General features: G+C 35.7%; 1 protein-coding gene across 1 annotated transcript in view; it reads left to right on the top strand.

The window, feature by feature from the left end:
* The window catches only part of mrrf (mitochondrial ribosome recycling factor), a 130,773-nt gene that overhangs the window by 79,430 nt on the left and 34,060 nt on the right, over positions 1-17,283 (top strand). The window contains exons 2-3 of the mRNA XM_028809228.2: positions 192-395; positions 9,744-9,896. Of these exons, the coding sequence (XP_028665061.1) occupies positions 212-395; positions 9,744-9,896 (337 nt within the window). The 5' untranslated portion in view covers positions 192-211. The remainder of the gene's footprint in view (positions 1-191; positions 396-9,743; positions 9,897-17,283) is intronic.

Below are 17,283 nucleotides of genomic sequence, written 5' to 3' on the forward strand. Positions count from 1 at the left end.
TTTTAACAATTATGTTTGACTTTAGTGCACATCTGGTAATTTCTGAATGATACTTCAGTTAGATTACACCTTTGTTTGAGATGACAGTTGACTGTATGATAGTATTTCTGTTAATACCCAAAATCAGTCATTTCTTTCAAGCAATATTATTCAGGAACAACTCTCACTTTTCTCATTTATGTTCTTTTTAGGAACTGTTTTCCATTGAAATATGGCTGTCGTTCTAAGGAACTTGTGCATGCTTCAGCGAACTTGGTATAGATCTCTGCTAAGTGTCACAAGGTCACCTCCAGAGTCAAGTGTGAGCTGGTCAGGCCTCTTCCAGAATTGCTGCAGGCAATGTGGGGCCCTACAACTAAACCAATACAGGCATTTAGCTACAAAAAAAAACAAAGGTATGGATAACATCATTTGCCCCACTGAGACTACAACTCTGGGGGCATTGGATTATTTCATATAGATTTTAAACATATCCCTCTAGTAGCCACTTCTAAAGTATTTTTAAATGTTCCTATTCTGATAACTCAATTTTAAATGTGATTTTTATGCTCTGCATGTTAGAAACATAGAGAACATGCAAACATTTTTTATTTATGTGTAATCAAGTATATGTGTTTATTCAAATAACATACAATAATTTAACTGAAGTATTAAAAATGGCTGAGTGAAAAATAGAAAAGAATGAAAAGCAAGAATTTTAAAGTTCATTCTCCGCTTACAAAATCGCTTATATTTTGCTGTAAGCTGTTTTACTGCAATACCTTGTCATAAGACCTATCACATCCATTGGTATTTGTGTAAAAATACTAAACAATAAGTTAAGTTTTTTTTTTCCTCTAGATTATATGTATGTTGCACCATGACTACCAGATGAATGATTTATAGGAAAAACAGGAAAAGTGAAAATTGCTGTGTTAGTTCGTTCCTGCTCCCAATTAATTAGAACTCCCAGGAGCTTTTGACATTTGTTTTCTTTCTTTTGGAGTTGTATTTTTCTGTTTAAAAAATGGTTATATGATATATTATGCTGCTTACTGCCTTCAGTAGTTATAATACTGGAGAAAATTATTAGGTCAAAACCTTTCAAATTATGTTATGACTGTACGTGAGATAGCCATGAGCCATAACTAATGACTTACTTTAAACCAGAACCCTTTGTAAGGACACCCTGTGCATTAAATTTTTTAGCATGATGCATTTTAATTATAATTGTTGCAGGCAAGGATCCAGTTATAAGCATCTGAAAGAATTGAGTGCGATATACATTTCTTTAAAATAATTATTTGTGAAGCAACAAATCAACAAATGAAATGTGTAACTCAGACACAGCTGCTGCCTGTCTGTCGTTTTGTTTGAGAGAATTTGTCAGTTAAACAGAGTTTTAAAGTTGACCCTTAGATCTACAAGAATTTTTTTCAAAGATGTGGCTTCTCCGGTGTTTTGAAAGAGTTTTACAAAAATAAATTGAAATATATAATCAGTAAATAAACTACGGAAACAAGGCAGTGCCAGAGCTGATTGACTAAGTATGATGCTTTAAAATGTATTTTCTAAACAGGTGAGTAACATTAATTCAGTTTGTTTTAGTTGCTTTGAAATGTTCAATGACATGCAGTATGTAATAGGATGCAGTTGTGTTAAACATAGAATTTTTCAAATTATTGAAATTAACTGTCATCTCCTTACCTACCTAACTCCAGTATGGGCTAGAGGAAGCATAAGCCTTTTGTGCAAACAACTAATACGAAATAAGGACTAGTCTATCAAAGACACATGATTTCAATCTCATGCACAAAAAGCTTTAAAGAGACAAATCACTATGATATGACTTTTTATTTTGAGAAGAGCATAATATATTGAAAAATAAACCATTATGCAACTTGGATGCAAGTGATATGAATTGCCAGTTCTTCCTGCTGCTTCTGTTTATATGAATATAAACATTTAATTTATGATGCTAACATTTATGCAAATTGACCATCACCTTGTGGTTTTTCTTAATAGTGTGCATTGTTTACACTTCGTATGCTTTTCCTTTATTTATTAATATACTGTATTTATTAGATGTTTGGGCATCTTACTTATAAAGACATATATATGTAAGGTTGAAAAAATATGGAAGAATTAATTTAATTTTTCTACTGTTGCTATGCACAAATTTACCATTTTATATTTGATCACTGTAGGCTAAACCTAATGAAATACATCCGTGTTGTTTGCAGTCATTGGCGAGAAAACTTTTTCATCTCATGGTTTCATGGAGAACAGATGTATTGCCTTGGACTTGCACCACGAGCCGTCTCAGTTCACACTTTTGCACTGTGGTAACTGCCTGTGGCCAGCTGCAAACCTGTAACGTCTAGAGCTAATAGAAAACTACTGGCCCCGGCCAAGTAGATACTATCTAGGAGTAACGTCTAGAGCTAATAGAAAACTACTGGCCCCGGCCGAGTAGATACTACTTAGGAACACGGCAAGCAGAGCGGTTCTTGGGAACATCTGCTGAGCTCTCTCTCTTTCTCTCTGAGCCACACCTTTACTGCACAGTGCTGCCACCCACACTCCACACCTCCACAGTGCAATCACACCACGAGCCATCTCGGTTTGAAAATTTGTACAGGTAACTGCCAGTGGCCAGCTGCGTATCTACAATGTCTGGATTACAACAGCTCTCAGAAGCAGTTTCTTACTAGTCTGAGCTGAAGGAAGCTCCCAGCCTTAGCCAAACAGATACTTCTTTTGAACACTGAGAGCAGAGCACTTCCTATTGACATCTGCTAAACTATCTACTCAGCCACCACCATCCAGTGCAGCTGTGCACCACATAGGAGTTAAGAACTTTTCTGATAGAACTGGTCATCTGTTGTGACCAATGCCGGATCACAGGAAACAGTATAAAAAGTCCACGAAAAAATCTACATAATACTCCTTCATAATCTACATGTCAAATTATTTATGTTCACAATGGGCAAAACACTTTTTTTTCCTATAATGTTAAATAAATACTTGTGAAATCAGTATTGTGCATGCAGTGGAAGCATATTCACATATGAACAAGGTTTTACTTTGAAGATGGGACTCTTGACCAATAAATGAGGGGGAAAATTTGTGTAAGACTGCATATGCCTCCATGTTATTTGTAAAATAAATGAAGAAGTATGTCTCGATTACATTAAATTACTTACTAACTTTATTCATGTACACTACCGATCAAACGTTTTAGCACACCTCAGTTTTTCTTCAAATTTAATCAATTGAAATGTAATGACCGACCTAAAATGATGAAAAGGTAAGCAGTAAACTGCCAGAGGTTTAAATTTAAAGTTTAAGTTAGCAAAATCTGAAAAAAGGAAATTGCAGAATATTACTAATTGGCCTTCTTCAAGGAGCAACTAATAGGTTAGAACCTACAGATGTTCTGCAGCAATTAAAGTAAATTAAACCTTGCAAGTTGAAGCAAACAATTTGCACAGATGTCCCAATGTCTGTTGATTACTTAAAAAGTCCTCTGTTTTGAAGCAGAGTTGGAACAGACGGTGGTAATGGCAAGAATACAACAACTAAAAATGAAATGAGACAGAACATTTTCACCCTTAGAAGTGTAGACCTTTCATTTAGAGAAATTGCAAAATAAATCAAAGTGTCGATGAGTATGGTGTCCTACATAATCCAAAGGAAATTGGAATCTGGAAGAAACTCTAGGAGGAGATCTGGCAGACCCAAAATCACAAGCCAATCAGAAGACAAGTTTCAGAAGGTTGTTGCAATAAGCAAGTCTCAGGTTCTACTGTGAAGAGGAGACTTTGTGCTGCAGGTTTGACAGGGCCAGTTGCAGTAAAAATAGCCATTACTTAATGAACAAAAAGGCCTTTGAAATACCAGCTATGCACTCCTGTAGACTGAAAGAAAGAAAGTTTTATGGACTAATGAATCAAAATTGGAAATATTTGGTTCATCATGCAGGGTGTGTGTTTGGCATCACGTTGGTGAAAGAATGGTTCCTCGTGTGACACCAACTGTCCAAACATGGAGAAGAAAGTATGATGATCTGGGGTTCTTTTGCAGGAGGCAGAGTTGGTGACTTGCATGGAATGACTGGCATTATGAATCAAAAGGGTCGCCACAATTTGGCTATATCACAACAAAAAGGAAAAGTGTCACAAAAAGGTTTGGGGTAGTTTCCCCATATATTGAAGTTTTTGCTGGTAAGGCAAAGAAACAAGTCTTTTACCAAGTTCAAAATGTAACTGATGTATAGGTGACAAAATGACAGTTTTAAAGTTAGTCTGAGGAAATTAGGTCATCGGGGGCCAGGAGAAAAAGAAGAAAGGATTAATGCACTCCACCCTCCCCTGGTCCGGCATGGAATTATCCTCATTCAAGCCCTTTAACTGTCTCCAATGCGCACATGTGACACAGCCTCCACCCAGTCAGCCATTCCTGACTGAGAAGTCGTGAGCCCAAGAAAGGGCATTGGTGTTGGTGTGGAGAGAGCTTCGGTGATGAATGAGTGAGAATTTATAAGGCTGTAGGTCAAGAAACCACTTTGTGACCCACGGGTTTGACTACTTGTATAAGGGCATTCACTGTAAAGGTGCATGATCTATAACAAGGGTGAACTCACAGACCAAGAGGTAGTAGGCTACCTACGCTGTGTAATCGTCCATTTGATCGACAAGGCCTCCAGCAGTTTCCGGCTCAGGAACGTGACGGGGTATTTAACACCATGGATGCTCTGGCTCAGCATGGCACCAAGACCTGTGTCCGAAGTTTCTGTCTGGAGTATGAAAGGTAAAAAAAACACAGGTGCTAATGTAAGGGCCTGTTTTAAGTCACTAAATACAGCTTTTGCCTTATCATTCCATACCACATTGTTCAGCGCCTTCTTTTTAAAATCAGTCAAGGGCGTCGCTTCCTCAGAAAACCAGGGTATGAACTGGCGGTAGTGGCCTGTTAATCCAAGAAAGGCTTGGACTTGCCTCTTGGTCTTCGGAAGGGGCCTTTTCAATATGGCATCAATTTTGGAACACTGCGGCCCCACAGTACCCCAGCCAACCAGGTAGCCTAAATATTTGGCTTCGTTCAATCCAAAGAAGGATTTCTTTGGGTTTGTCCGAAGTCTGGCTACACCTACTGCCCATAATACCGCTTGGACCTGTGTAGGTGTTCCTCCCATGTGCTGAAATAGATGACCACATCCTCCAAGTAGGCAATACTATACGAGTTATGAAGACGGAGCAATTTATCCACCAGACGCTGGAAAGTTGCTGGTGCCCCATGTAACCCAAATGGAAGGACACGGTACTGCCAGTGACTGCTAGGAGTGCTAAATGCAGTCATAGTCTTTGTGGAGTCTGTTAAAGGAACCTGCTAGTACCCCTTTCTCATGTCAAGTGTGGTCAAATATTCAGACTGTCCTAGCCTCTCGAGAAGGTTGTCCACTCGTGGCATCAGGTAGGAATTTGCAGAACTTGTCTATATGTCCTTTAAATGGAATTTCAGAACAATTGTGACATAAAACTTAGGAAAATAATTGAAAGAGAACAGGCCATTCAACCAAACAAAGTTCGACAAACCTATGTACCTCATTTTTACAAAAAGAATGTCAGGTTAAGTTTTGAAGGTGTCTAAAGACCTCTATACCACTCTACTTTTTAATATATTCCATGTGTCTATGGTTCTCTGTGTGAAGAAAAGCATTCTAATGTTTGTGTGACATTTACCCTTAACAAGTTTCCAACTGTGTCCCCATGTTCTTGTTAAAACTCATTTTAAAGTAGCAGGCTAGATCCATTGCACTAATTCCTTTCATAATTTTAAAAACTTAAGTCACGTCACCCCTTAATCAGTTTTCTTAAAATGAAAAGTTTCCCCCAAGGTCCCAAAACCTAATCACTCTTCTCTGGACTTTATCCATCACAGCTTTTTGTAGCATGGAGATCAAAATTGCAGGTGAGGCCTGACCAGTGACTTATAAAGCTTAAATATAGCCTCTTTTGACTTGTACTCTACACATCATGGTATACAGTATAACCTAACATTGTGGTAAGCTTCTTAATGGCTTCTGTAAATTGTTTAGATGTACAGTCAACTCCAGAAATACTGGCACCTTCATGAAAAATTGTAAAAAGTAATATATAAAAGGGACCACACATATAATGAGTGATATTTTGTGCTTAAACAATTGTGTAAGCCTCATGCTTTTATTGTAAAACAGACATTTGGATCATAATTAAGTTTTCCTTTAAAAGACAAATTTTCATAATAAAGCAGATTCAAAAATATTGGCATCCCAAATGTCAGTAATTCATGGAGCCTTCCCAGGCAAAAATGACAGCACCCAACCTCTTTCGTAGTGTTTAACAAGGCTGGAGAACATTTGTGAGGGGATCATAGACCATTCTTACATGCAGAACATTTACAACTCACTGAGATTCTTCAGTTTTTCCTTGTGAACTGCTCTCTTCAATTGAGACCACAGATTTTCAATTGAGCTCAAATCTGGAGACTGAGAGGGCCATTGCAGAACCTTGATTCTGTGTTTCTGCAACCAATTCTTTGTTAATTTTGATGAGTGCTTCAGATCATAGTCTTGTTGGAAAGACCCAGCTACAGCCCGGTTCCAGCCTTCTCACAGAGGCAACCAGGCTTTTGGCTAAAATGTTCTGGTATTTAATGGAGTTCATTATGCCACTCACCTTAACAAGAGCCCCAGAACCACTGGCAGCAAACCAGCATCAAAGAGCCACCACCATATTTTACTGTAGGTATGAGGTGCCCTGCTTTGTATGCAGTTCCCTTTTTCGCCAAACATGGCGATGGTGTGCATAGCCATAAAGCTCAATTTTTGTCTCATCTGACCACAATGCACGTTTCCAGTTGTATGTCCAATGTTGCTTGGCAAAGTTGAGATGCTGGGATTTGTGCCTTAGACTTGGGAGAGGCTTCTTTTGTGCCACAAGTCCATAAAGCTTCTAGTCATGGTGGTGTTCTCTCACAGTTGACTTTGAAACGGTGAATCCTCAAGATTCAACTAAGATTTGCAGTCGTGAAACTGATCTTTGGGTTCCTTTTTGCCTCTGTTAGCATCTCTTAGATATGGCTAACCTTCCACAGGTCCAGGTCCCTGATGTCTCATGGCTACAGTAAGGCTCCCTCTCTGGACCTAGGCTTGGTTCCCCAAAGGCAATGGTGCTCAGTCCAAGCCTCATTGAACCCCAACTGCCTTCCCAGTTTTCTGCGGTGAGCCATTCACACTCCTGGTCACTCCTGCTCCTTATGGATGCTCAGCCGGAGCGACACAATTCCAGCCACCCCCGAGCATCGGCCACACTCCTCTCCGCTAGCTCTCCTCCCAGTTGCCTGCCTTCTCTCTCTTGAACCCACTCTTTTTAGCTTGCTCACTCCTGCATCTGCACACTCGCTGTCATCTTCCTGCTTTCTTCTCTTTCATTAACCTCTGTTTTGATGTCTGTTTTCTGGGTCATTCCCTTTTCCTCATGCCAGCTCATTCTTATAAGGCTCCATGGGCGCAGCATCTCAATTACACAAAGCAGGAAGTCAATAAAGCAATTGAAATAGGCCGCAGCTTCACATGCAGGTGCATCTCGCCCTAATTACTCCATCAACTGCCTGCTGCCTTATGAGCGCTCACCCACGGAGATGATCTGGCCAGTTGATTTTTTTTTTTTTTAATAGCCATTCCCAATCTATGCAGTCCCAACAATTTTTTTTGTCATTTGACAAAACATTTTACCTGTGTGTTACCTCATATTTATACCGCAGTGAAACAGGACATGGCCATAGACAACAGTTCCTAGAAGTTCCTAGACACTAAAAGCAACATCAATAAGCATTTTTTCCCCAAAAATGCAAATTTATTTGGTCTTATTTATAGTTTTCTTCAAGGGTGCCAATAATTTTGCCACATACCTTTTTGACAAGATAAACTATTCTGAAGACACTTTGCAGGAATTGTTTTTATTAAATAAATAGTCAACAGTATTTCCAAACATTTAAGAATTTGTTGACTCATTGTATGTGTTATCTATATTAAAGTTTTTGTTCACTTTTTTGAGGGTTGCCAATATTTGTGGAGTTGACTGTAGATACAGTGTTAACCTTAGTATTACACGGTACACTGGTATTGAAACTCTACCAAAAAACTCAATTTTTAAAGTGGTATGGTACCAGAAGTTCTATACTTTCAGTAGGTGCTCAGCTCTTCAGTCTACAACTCTTTGACGCCTTAAGAGCTCCATCACACTCTCCCTCATCCCATTTGTCGACACACTGAAGGCTCCAGGTTAAACCATAAACCACCATCCCTAATATACTTTGAAAAATTCAAAGGGAAACTGCAGATTGAGGTAAGAAAGGGAGGTATGCGTTTATGTGACACAACAATTGGGAAGTGGGGGTGTGGGGTGTGTCTGTTATTTGCTCCAGTGCCGTTTCCGTACAGGTACTTAAGTCTGAAAGCTGGTATTGATACCGAAGTGAAAAATTTTTGAATGATGCTAACACTACTCCTAAGCCCTTCTCATTTGGGATACTTTTAAGTTTCAGACCTCCCATTGTGTATGTAAATAATATTCAGGGATGAGAACAGGCCATTCACTACAATAAGCTTGTTCATTGTATTCATCTATATTGTCCAAAACAACTTCAAGTTGAGATTTAAAGGTCTCCAAATTCCTATAGGTAGTATCTACCACTAACCTGGTGCTGGAGTAGACTTCCGACCAGAGAGTTAGAGACTGATAGATCTTAGATGGACATACTGTGAAAAATACACATTGTTCAAGGGCAATCCAACCATTTTTAGAAATATGAAGAACCAAGTAGTGACTCTAATATTTTGTTATGTCAAGCTAAACTAGTATATTTCCATGTCTTATTTAAATGTTCATAACCAATATCCAGCAATTCATTTTTTTCATATTTGAATAGTCAGGGAAGTCCTCTCCTGCCCGATAATTTAGAGAAAATTCTATAATAATAAGTTGAGGATAGCTGAATACTTCAGTCCAAATCATTGAACTTTACTTTATGCAAGTCATTGAACTTTGATCTTTAATATTGAGTAAACGTATGGATTGGAGGACATCACTTCAACCAGAGATTGATGATTTTTTTTTGCAAAGTTAAAACTGTTTTTTTCTGATCTATTTTTTTAATTAATTTTTTTATTTTATGAAAAAAGCGTCCATTTACACTCTCCTCATAAAACCTGTCTTGAAGTATCCAAAAGAGGAACAAATTACAGATCCAAACAAAATATTAGTATTATGTAATTTAACATAAATTTAAATTTTATAGCATATATTTGGAACAGCAAATAATTTGATTTTGATATGTCTTGCAATAGTGAAGATTTGTTCAGTGCTGCTGTGGATGGTGTATTTTACTTTTTAAAAGAGAGATATAAACAAATCTTATACATATCTGATTTATAACAGGAAGTGTATGTGACACCTGTTTCACAGGGCATAGATTTCTTTCAGCTTCCCAGTTTGATGGTTGGCTTCAAATTTAAACATGTTACAAGTGAATACAAAGAAGCATGCTTCAATTTAAATGGAGCAGTATAATCAAAAACAGGTGTCATGCAGATTTTTCAAGAGAATTTGGTAATGTTTTCTCATTTTGAGATTGTCGCATATGATAATCCTAAATATCTCACTTACTAACTGTGCCACTTAACTATCTTTTTACTAATGATGAAATTTCATAATTTACAGCTAAAGGCAAAGGTCATCCACATGCTAGGGTGAGCATAAACTCAGCACTAGTTGAAGAGATCATTAATCTTCAGGAGGTGGCAGAGGAGATGAGTGCAGTTATCAAAAATCTTGAAGATTACAACAAGAGTTTAAACATTCGAACTTCACCTGGTAAGTCACTTTTTACGTTTAAAGACTGAAATAAAATCAAATTGAATGTAAAATCTATTCATGAAGCTTTACTTTTGCAGCTGAGTAAATTTGTGAATTGAAGTTATGGATGTGTACTGAACTCACCCCCACCTTTAGCTGTGTGACAATGTTTGGACACCCCTTACTGTACTGCAGTTTTTTTGACAATTGAATTTACAAATAATAAATACAACTTGTACAGTCCAAAACAATGACATTTTTATAAAAAAAAAAATAAAGTTTTTGATGAACTGAAAAATCTGTAAATTTAATTTTAATTTGGCGTATGAGTCAATTACTCTTATGGTTCTGTGTTTTTGTTTATTTGATTGTACTGCTCCAAGTGTTGCAGGGTGAACTGGTGCAAAGCGTTGAAAGTGTATGAGATTTATAGTGGCGTGACATTAACCTCCACTCATATGCAAATTAGTAAATGTAGGCTATACAGACTTTCTCTGTGAGATTGTTCTCAAAAACAGTTTTGTTGTTTGTAGAGATGGACAAGGAAAATGTTTTCATAGAGATAAGATTTCTACTACAGTGGACTAAAAAGGGTGCCAGCGGGGGTGCAACACGGAACAAGACCAATCCACATTAAAACATTCAGAAAAATATCTCATAGTTCTCATACCACATAATATGTTTGTTAGAAAAACAATCTTATGGTTACAACATCCACAACACATGTACTTTTTGCCTAAATAGTGTTAAATATATTGTTTTGTAAAATAAGAATAGTGTATGAAACTGAAGTACATTCAAGTGAAATTGAGCTTTTGAACTGAAAATCAGCCTCTCTTCTCATTCATTGGTCTAAAGCCCTGTCTTAAATTCAAAAGCTATCAGTCAGAAAAAGTACATTTATTTGCTTAATAAGCACCAGGGTTGTCATAATACCAACATTTCAAACTTCGGTACAATCCTAAGAACAGTATTGAAATTAGATGTCATTTTCAGTACCCCATACAGTATATCATGTAACTCAATAAAAAAAGTGTTTAAGTAAATTGCAGTTCTGTATGTATTAAAATCTTAGCATTGATGGCAAAAGATTTTAGTGATTAAATGAAAATGCTTCAAGTACAGCAGTGTTTTGTAAAAGGTAAGAGTAAATTTCTGTAAACATTAAAAAGTAAAAAAGTTTAAATATGGTCAACAATTTTTTTTTTTTTTTTTTACATTGGTGAAAGCAAACACTGTTACTGAGGTAGTGCAATGAAATGTAACAAATACCATCAAATGTTAATTGAACAAGAATCTCTTGCAACTTTTGTAAACAGTATGCATAAAAATATAAAAAAAACACTAAATAAAAATTCAAGTAAAAAAAACATTAATGTGGTCATTTGTAAATAATTGTTCAGAAAAGTAACACAAACAGGCAACTAACACACTCAAAGGCTTTGCATAAATTCTAACAGTGCACATTGCATTTTTGTGTAAATAATTCACAATATTTTTTTAACTTGCTAGTTTTTCTTGCAAAAAAATTGTATGTTAAAGTGCTCTTTCAGAAGGCTATGACGTGTTTTTGGTGGGCTGCAAATGAGCCCTGATGTACTAAATAAATGCTGTGAAACACAGCTAGAAGTATATGAGCAAATGGAGGAGTAGTAGCTACTGTTTATGCAATTCAGTTCTAAAAAGTTATAGCACTTTATATTATACAGTAAGTGTGATGAAATATTTTAAAATCACATGTAATAAAATAAAGTAATATTCTACAACAGCAGCAGACTTTCAGCAAGGATTTAAAACTCGAGGAAGTGATGGAACCCCTGTTGCCCAACTTGCTGCTTAATGAGCAGCACAGAATAGAACTGGCCTGAAGGTAAAAATAACTGAAGACCCCTGACTTGATGTGTTAAAACTTTTAATTGCCTATAAATAAAAGTTTTAATCTGGAGAAAAAAATAACATCATATTCCAATTTCAAAAGCAGCAGTTTACAGGGTTGTTCCTTATTAATGTTTTCATAATTTAGAAAAAAGATAACCTCTCAGAATCTTTTGTATTGACTCGCTTGCAAATCTTACATAGAGGCCTGTGTGTATCTTATGGTTTTCTGTCCCCATTTGCAATAAAAACAGTATTTCCAGACACCACTCCAGCAGCCCTCTTCGTCAGTTATACATGCTGGTGAAGGCGCTGAAGCTGCCATCTTATGAACACCTGTGAGTGGATGGAACCAGGGCAGAATCTTACAACATGGCAAACTGGAAACACATTTGTAATGCAAACCATTAAAAATGAGTACTGAAGTAATTTTAAAATGTTAAAATCAATACAGATTTTTTTCAATAATTTTGAAAACCCTAATAAACACAACCACTCTTCTTCTCTTTTTAAGGATTTAAGACAATTGCAATATACTGTATGCTGTTTTTAGGATACTTTATTACGTAGAGCTATACTCGTTTCTTATTAATGGACTTTTTTTTTTAATTGTTAGATTCAAGGATGCAACCAAGTATCTATAATGAAAATAAAAATATTCAAAGATATTTCAATATTATAAATCTGTTTAAAGAACTGGAAATTGGTCTTGCACATTTCAGGTTTTCCTAAAATGAAAATTTAATTGGAAAATTTGTCAGCATTATTTGTGGTGTCTCCTTTGGTATAATGTCTTAAGTTGTTTATTTGATAAAAATTGTAGATGTTTTCACTGTTACAAAACTGCACTAAACAAGGATATGTCCTGAGATATATTGTTCAAACAATTCTAAATTGCTGTCCCATGAAGACATTTTTTCACAACCCTATAAAATATTTATGGTAACATTTATGGTAACACCTGTTGAATCTTTAACGTGTGCAGCCTTGGTTTAAACATAAAAGTCCTTTGACGTTTTACCTTATGGCATTCTGTATATCAAAAAGTTTGCAATGAATGCTCATAGAGTCAGGTTCAGGTAGATGCTTAAGTTGTGGTCATCTGCTTTTTGCTGAGTGCTTTGGCCCTTTAGTGAACATCAAGTATGTTAGGACCATACATCAGCCTCACAATAGGATCTATCTTACAAAAAGATCATTCTAAATTAAGAATTATTCTTTGTTCCCCAACACTCAAACTGCAGTCTGTCCAATTGCCAGTGTCATTTTTGGCTTGCTTGCAAAGTCTGTATAGTCAAAAAAAAAGTACTTGGTTTTAATTCAAAATGATTGTCTAGTAAGCTACCATCTTTGGCACCCTGTACTGTCTGAGGGTTTCCTGTGCATTGGTCATGCCACTGTTCAGCGTATGTTTTTCAAATTGCTGATAATGACTTCAAAGCTATTTCATTGACAAACTGGTAAATGGAAGCCAGTCAGAAAAGCTTCAGAGAGGAGTATATCAATGCTAAAGAAATGAAGAATGAGAATGACCAGATCTGATTATACCTCTTAAAGTTTAACCTTATGGCACTGGTACTTGTTGCTTTCTCTTAAGGACTAGACTTGTTTTACATGTGCCTTGACACACGTTTAGAAGCTCATCCATTTGCTTTTGTCAGGGTTTTTTTCCCCCAGCTTGTTATTATTTGACCCATTTAACCTGGAACAACTGATAAACAGCAAAATTATACACACAGTAAATCAAAGTTATTAAAATTCATAGTCATAAAATTATGTAGAATTTTATTCCTAAAATATCTGCATAGTTTCAGTCATGTTACTCTGAAAACACGTGTGAAATATTTGAATGTGACTTTTCTCTGTGTCCCACTAAATTGTACAATATATTTTCTAGTTCATTACTGCACAGTCATTAGTCCTTAACTTCGATTTTTTTATTCTCTGTTTTTTTTTCATATGCTAAAAATAATACAAGCATTTTGCTTTCATATTTTTTCAGGTCCACTGAAATTAAGTAATTTTGTTTTTTGACATATTAATTATCCATAGCTGTAACTGCTTTGCTAAAAAGTACACACATTTGTGTGGTTTTTTTCATATTGAAATTTAACATTTGCTAGAGCTTGTTGTGGCAAGGAGAAGAATCAAAAACATAATATTGTACAGCAATGGTATTATTAATCTCATGCCATAAAATGCTCTTTCCTTGACGAGTCTACTAAAGTACTTATGAGAAAATTGGAGTCTAATGACCCAGTTCACTATTTGTTTTCCTCTACTGCTGGAGAGGTTATGTGTGAAGTAGACCATTTTTTATTGCTATTTCCTTAAACACTTCCATGTCAGGGCACCTTGGTTGCAACTTTTGAAGTGTTTTCTGGGACTCCTTTGACTTTGGTTAGTTGAAACTGTGTTTATCAGGACTTCAAAGATGATTGTTTAACGAAATATACTGCCATGTTGTTTAAGATCTATTTTGTGTCAAGTGGATTAGGCTATTTAAGCATCACTACAACATTTTTTAATATTTATCAATGCACAGAAAAAAACTAAAAGAAATAAATTGCAAGGAGAGTTTTCTAGGTTATTTCTACTTTGTAAATGCCTTCTGTGTTTTCACAGTGTTTGAAAGGAATCTACAATAAATTCACACGTAGTTGTCTGCTATTAATATTTCTGGCTTTATTCCTTTTAGAAGAGTTATGGCTACTTCTAAACACATTGTAAATCTCTGTGGTTTAAGATTTTAAGACATACTCAGTTTGCATGCTCGTTTTTTTTTAACTAAAAGTGTTAATTAGAAACGTCCATAAAATGTGAAACAGTATGTATCATTGCATGTATTCTGGTTTCCTTAAAATAGGGATATACAATTATAAAATAATATCATAAATCACATTTAAGTGTTATATTATGGTTCATTTAATGTTTTTGATGTAAACCAAAAACATAAACAAAATATACAAAAATATAGTCCATGTACAGTCCACCCTTTCCAGGGTTTTTCTGTGTCTTTCACCCAGATATAGGTGCTGGCCGTCCACAACCCACAATTGGGTTAAGCAGGTTTGTGAATATAAAGTTATGATATGTTAAATCAGGTATTCTGAAGTAAGCTTACTGCCATGCAGACAATGGTTCTGGGATAGGTTTGGATTTTCTATGACCCATGATTGAATTAAGTAGATGAGTGTGCAGTCTTTATTTATTTTAAATTATAATATTGGTTATTACTTTGCCCAAAAGGCTTCTGATCTTTAAACTGCAGAAAGCTAGTGACATTGATTTACTCTTTTTACTTTGTTATAAAATATTAATTTTACTCCATATATGGAGTACTACATTTAAGAAAAATGCGATTCATGCATCTCTTCACTACAGACAGAATAGCCCCCTAAAACACTACTAAACAGACCTTAGCAGTAGGCGTGATAACACAGTAACCCTTTCATAGCTACCATAGATTTTGTAAAGTTGGCCTTGACCAGGAAGAATCCATTTTTGTTAATCATTTCCTGAAAATGTTTTTTGTGAAAGGGAAATGTCAAGAAAGTCTTGTTAAAGTGTTTGCAGATGTGACAAAGAAGCAAGTTTTCAGGTAATCGTCTGGTGGGGCAGGAAAAGTCCAATTGGTTGGAAATTAGCATTTTGAAGGGTTCCATCAGACTTATGTCAAGTCTCTGTGTGACTGCAGTGTAGTGCTTTTTTTCCTCCTTTTAATTCCCCAGTCTAAACAAAACCGGATGAACAGTTCACATCTTGTAGTATATATTTCTGTCATTTCTACCCATACTAACAAAACACAAGTGAAAACACTGCAAAGATATTTTTTGTTGCAGTTGTTTTGTTTAATTTTTTATTATGCACTAAATTAGTTATTGTAAATTTAAACTTAAAGCCATCTTATATTTAATTTGGGATGTTTCTGCTGTGTTTCACCTCTAAATATATAAGACAAGTCTTTTTTTTTTCTTGTTATATCCTACAAAAAATAAGAAACAGAAGGATAAACGCTATTTACTGTCAAAGATGTGATAAGGGCCTACATTTCAACTACAAGTTTATAACATTAAACCAAAAGTTCCCATCGGTGTCTTTATAAGGGAAATTACAAATTAACAGTGCACACTAAGGTGATGTTAATTTTGAGACATTTTAGTAACCTGTGTTACATATTTTGATGCATAAAATATAGTGACTATAAAATGAAAAAGATTGGATCACCTGAACACTAAATTTTTTAAACAGTATATGATGTGTTGCATGGTAAAGTATAAAATAGCTGATTTCAGCAAATTAGAACAAACTGTGTTAATCACTTAGCCTTGCTTAGAGGGATAGTACTTTATTTGCCCCCAGGGGAAATTTTGCTTTTATAGAATCTCAGGAAATACCGAAATATTATAACAAACAACATCATCTCTCAAACACACACAAGAATTACAAAAAAGAAGAAAAAAACACTTTTGACTTGGCTAAAGATAATAGAACAGTCACACTGAGCTACTATAAAGGTGTATTCCCTTTGGATATGAAGGAGACCCCATAATTTTTCTTGATACAGTTGTTCTAAATACTTAATTGACTAAATGTCGTCAATGTTAGTGTGTCAAAGAGGATTTTTTTCTTTCTTTCACTACTACCTCCAGCAGATCGCGAGTGCATCCCGTATCTGAGCCTGCCTTCCTAATCAGCTTGTTGATTTGGTCGACCACTCTTGAAGGGATTTTACTGGCCCTGCATGCCACAGTGTAGAAAAGCACACTGGCTGACACAGAGTTATACACCTTGTAAAGTTTGTCATTACCCACATTAAAGAAGTACGGTCTCCCATGCAAAAAATGAGTTTGCTCTGCCATTTTTATATTCTCTAAAATGTATTAATGTTTCACTTTTACTTACCATTATATTTTATTTGTCACAAGTTTGCCCAAGTCTCAATTCTATCCATGTGTAATAATTTCATCTGATCATAGATTATTTGCCATTCCATATAGTTTAACATCAAACTTAAACAACTTATTATTTGTATCTACTCAAGACCAATAATGTGTATTAAAAAGAGCAGAGGCCCAAACACCAATACATGAATGTCTCTTTTAACATCTTCCAATTCTAAAGAAGTTCCACACACAGTACCCATATGCTCCGTGTATGCTATAACCATTTTGCACCTTAAATTCTCTTTTTTAACTTAGGACCCCAACATGAGATGCTAGGGACTATCAAAGGTCATCTGAAATCAAGATATATAATATACTGTATGCTCCTCTCTGATCGTCTGCTTTTATGGCCTCTTCAGTTTCAGCATGTTTCTGAAACATGATCTCCTGTATCTAAAACCTGACTGTTCAATAATACATGTTTTGCTCAACCATTACTAATTGTTTCCATTTATTTACCTGTAAAATAAAACACAATTTCTTACTGAAAAGCCTAAATAGTTTGACCAAAGACATGGAGTAGTTTTGTATCAAGCCTTACATAGAATCAACAGTACTGGGATCAAATGTATAAACCACTGTAA

Source organism: Erpetoichthys calabaricus, chromosome 9 (genome assembly GCF_900747795.2).
Source record: "Erpetoichthys calabaricus chromosome 9, fErpCal1.3, whole genome shotgun sequence".
In the NCBI taxonomy this organism is placed as follows: domain Eukaryota; kingdom Metazoa; phylum Chordata; class Cladistia; order Polypteriformes; family Polypteridae; genus Erpetoichthys; species Erpetoichthys calabaricus.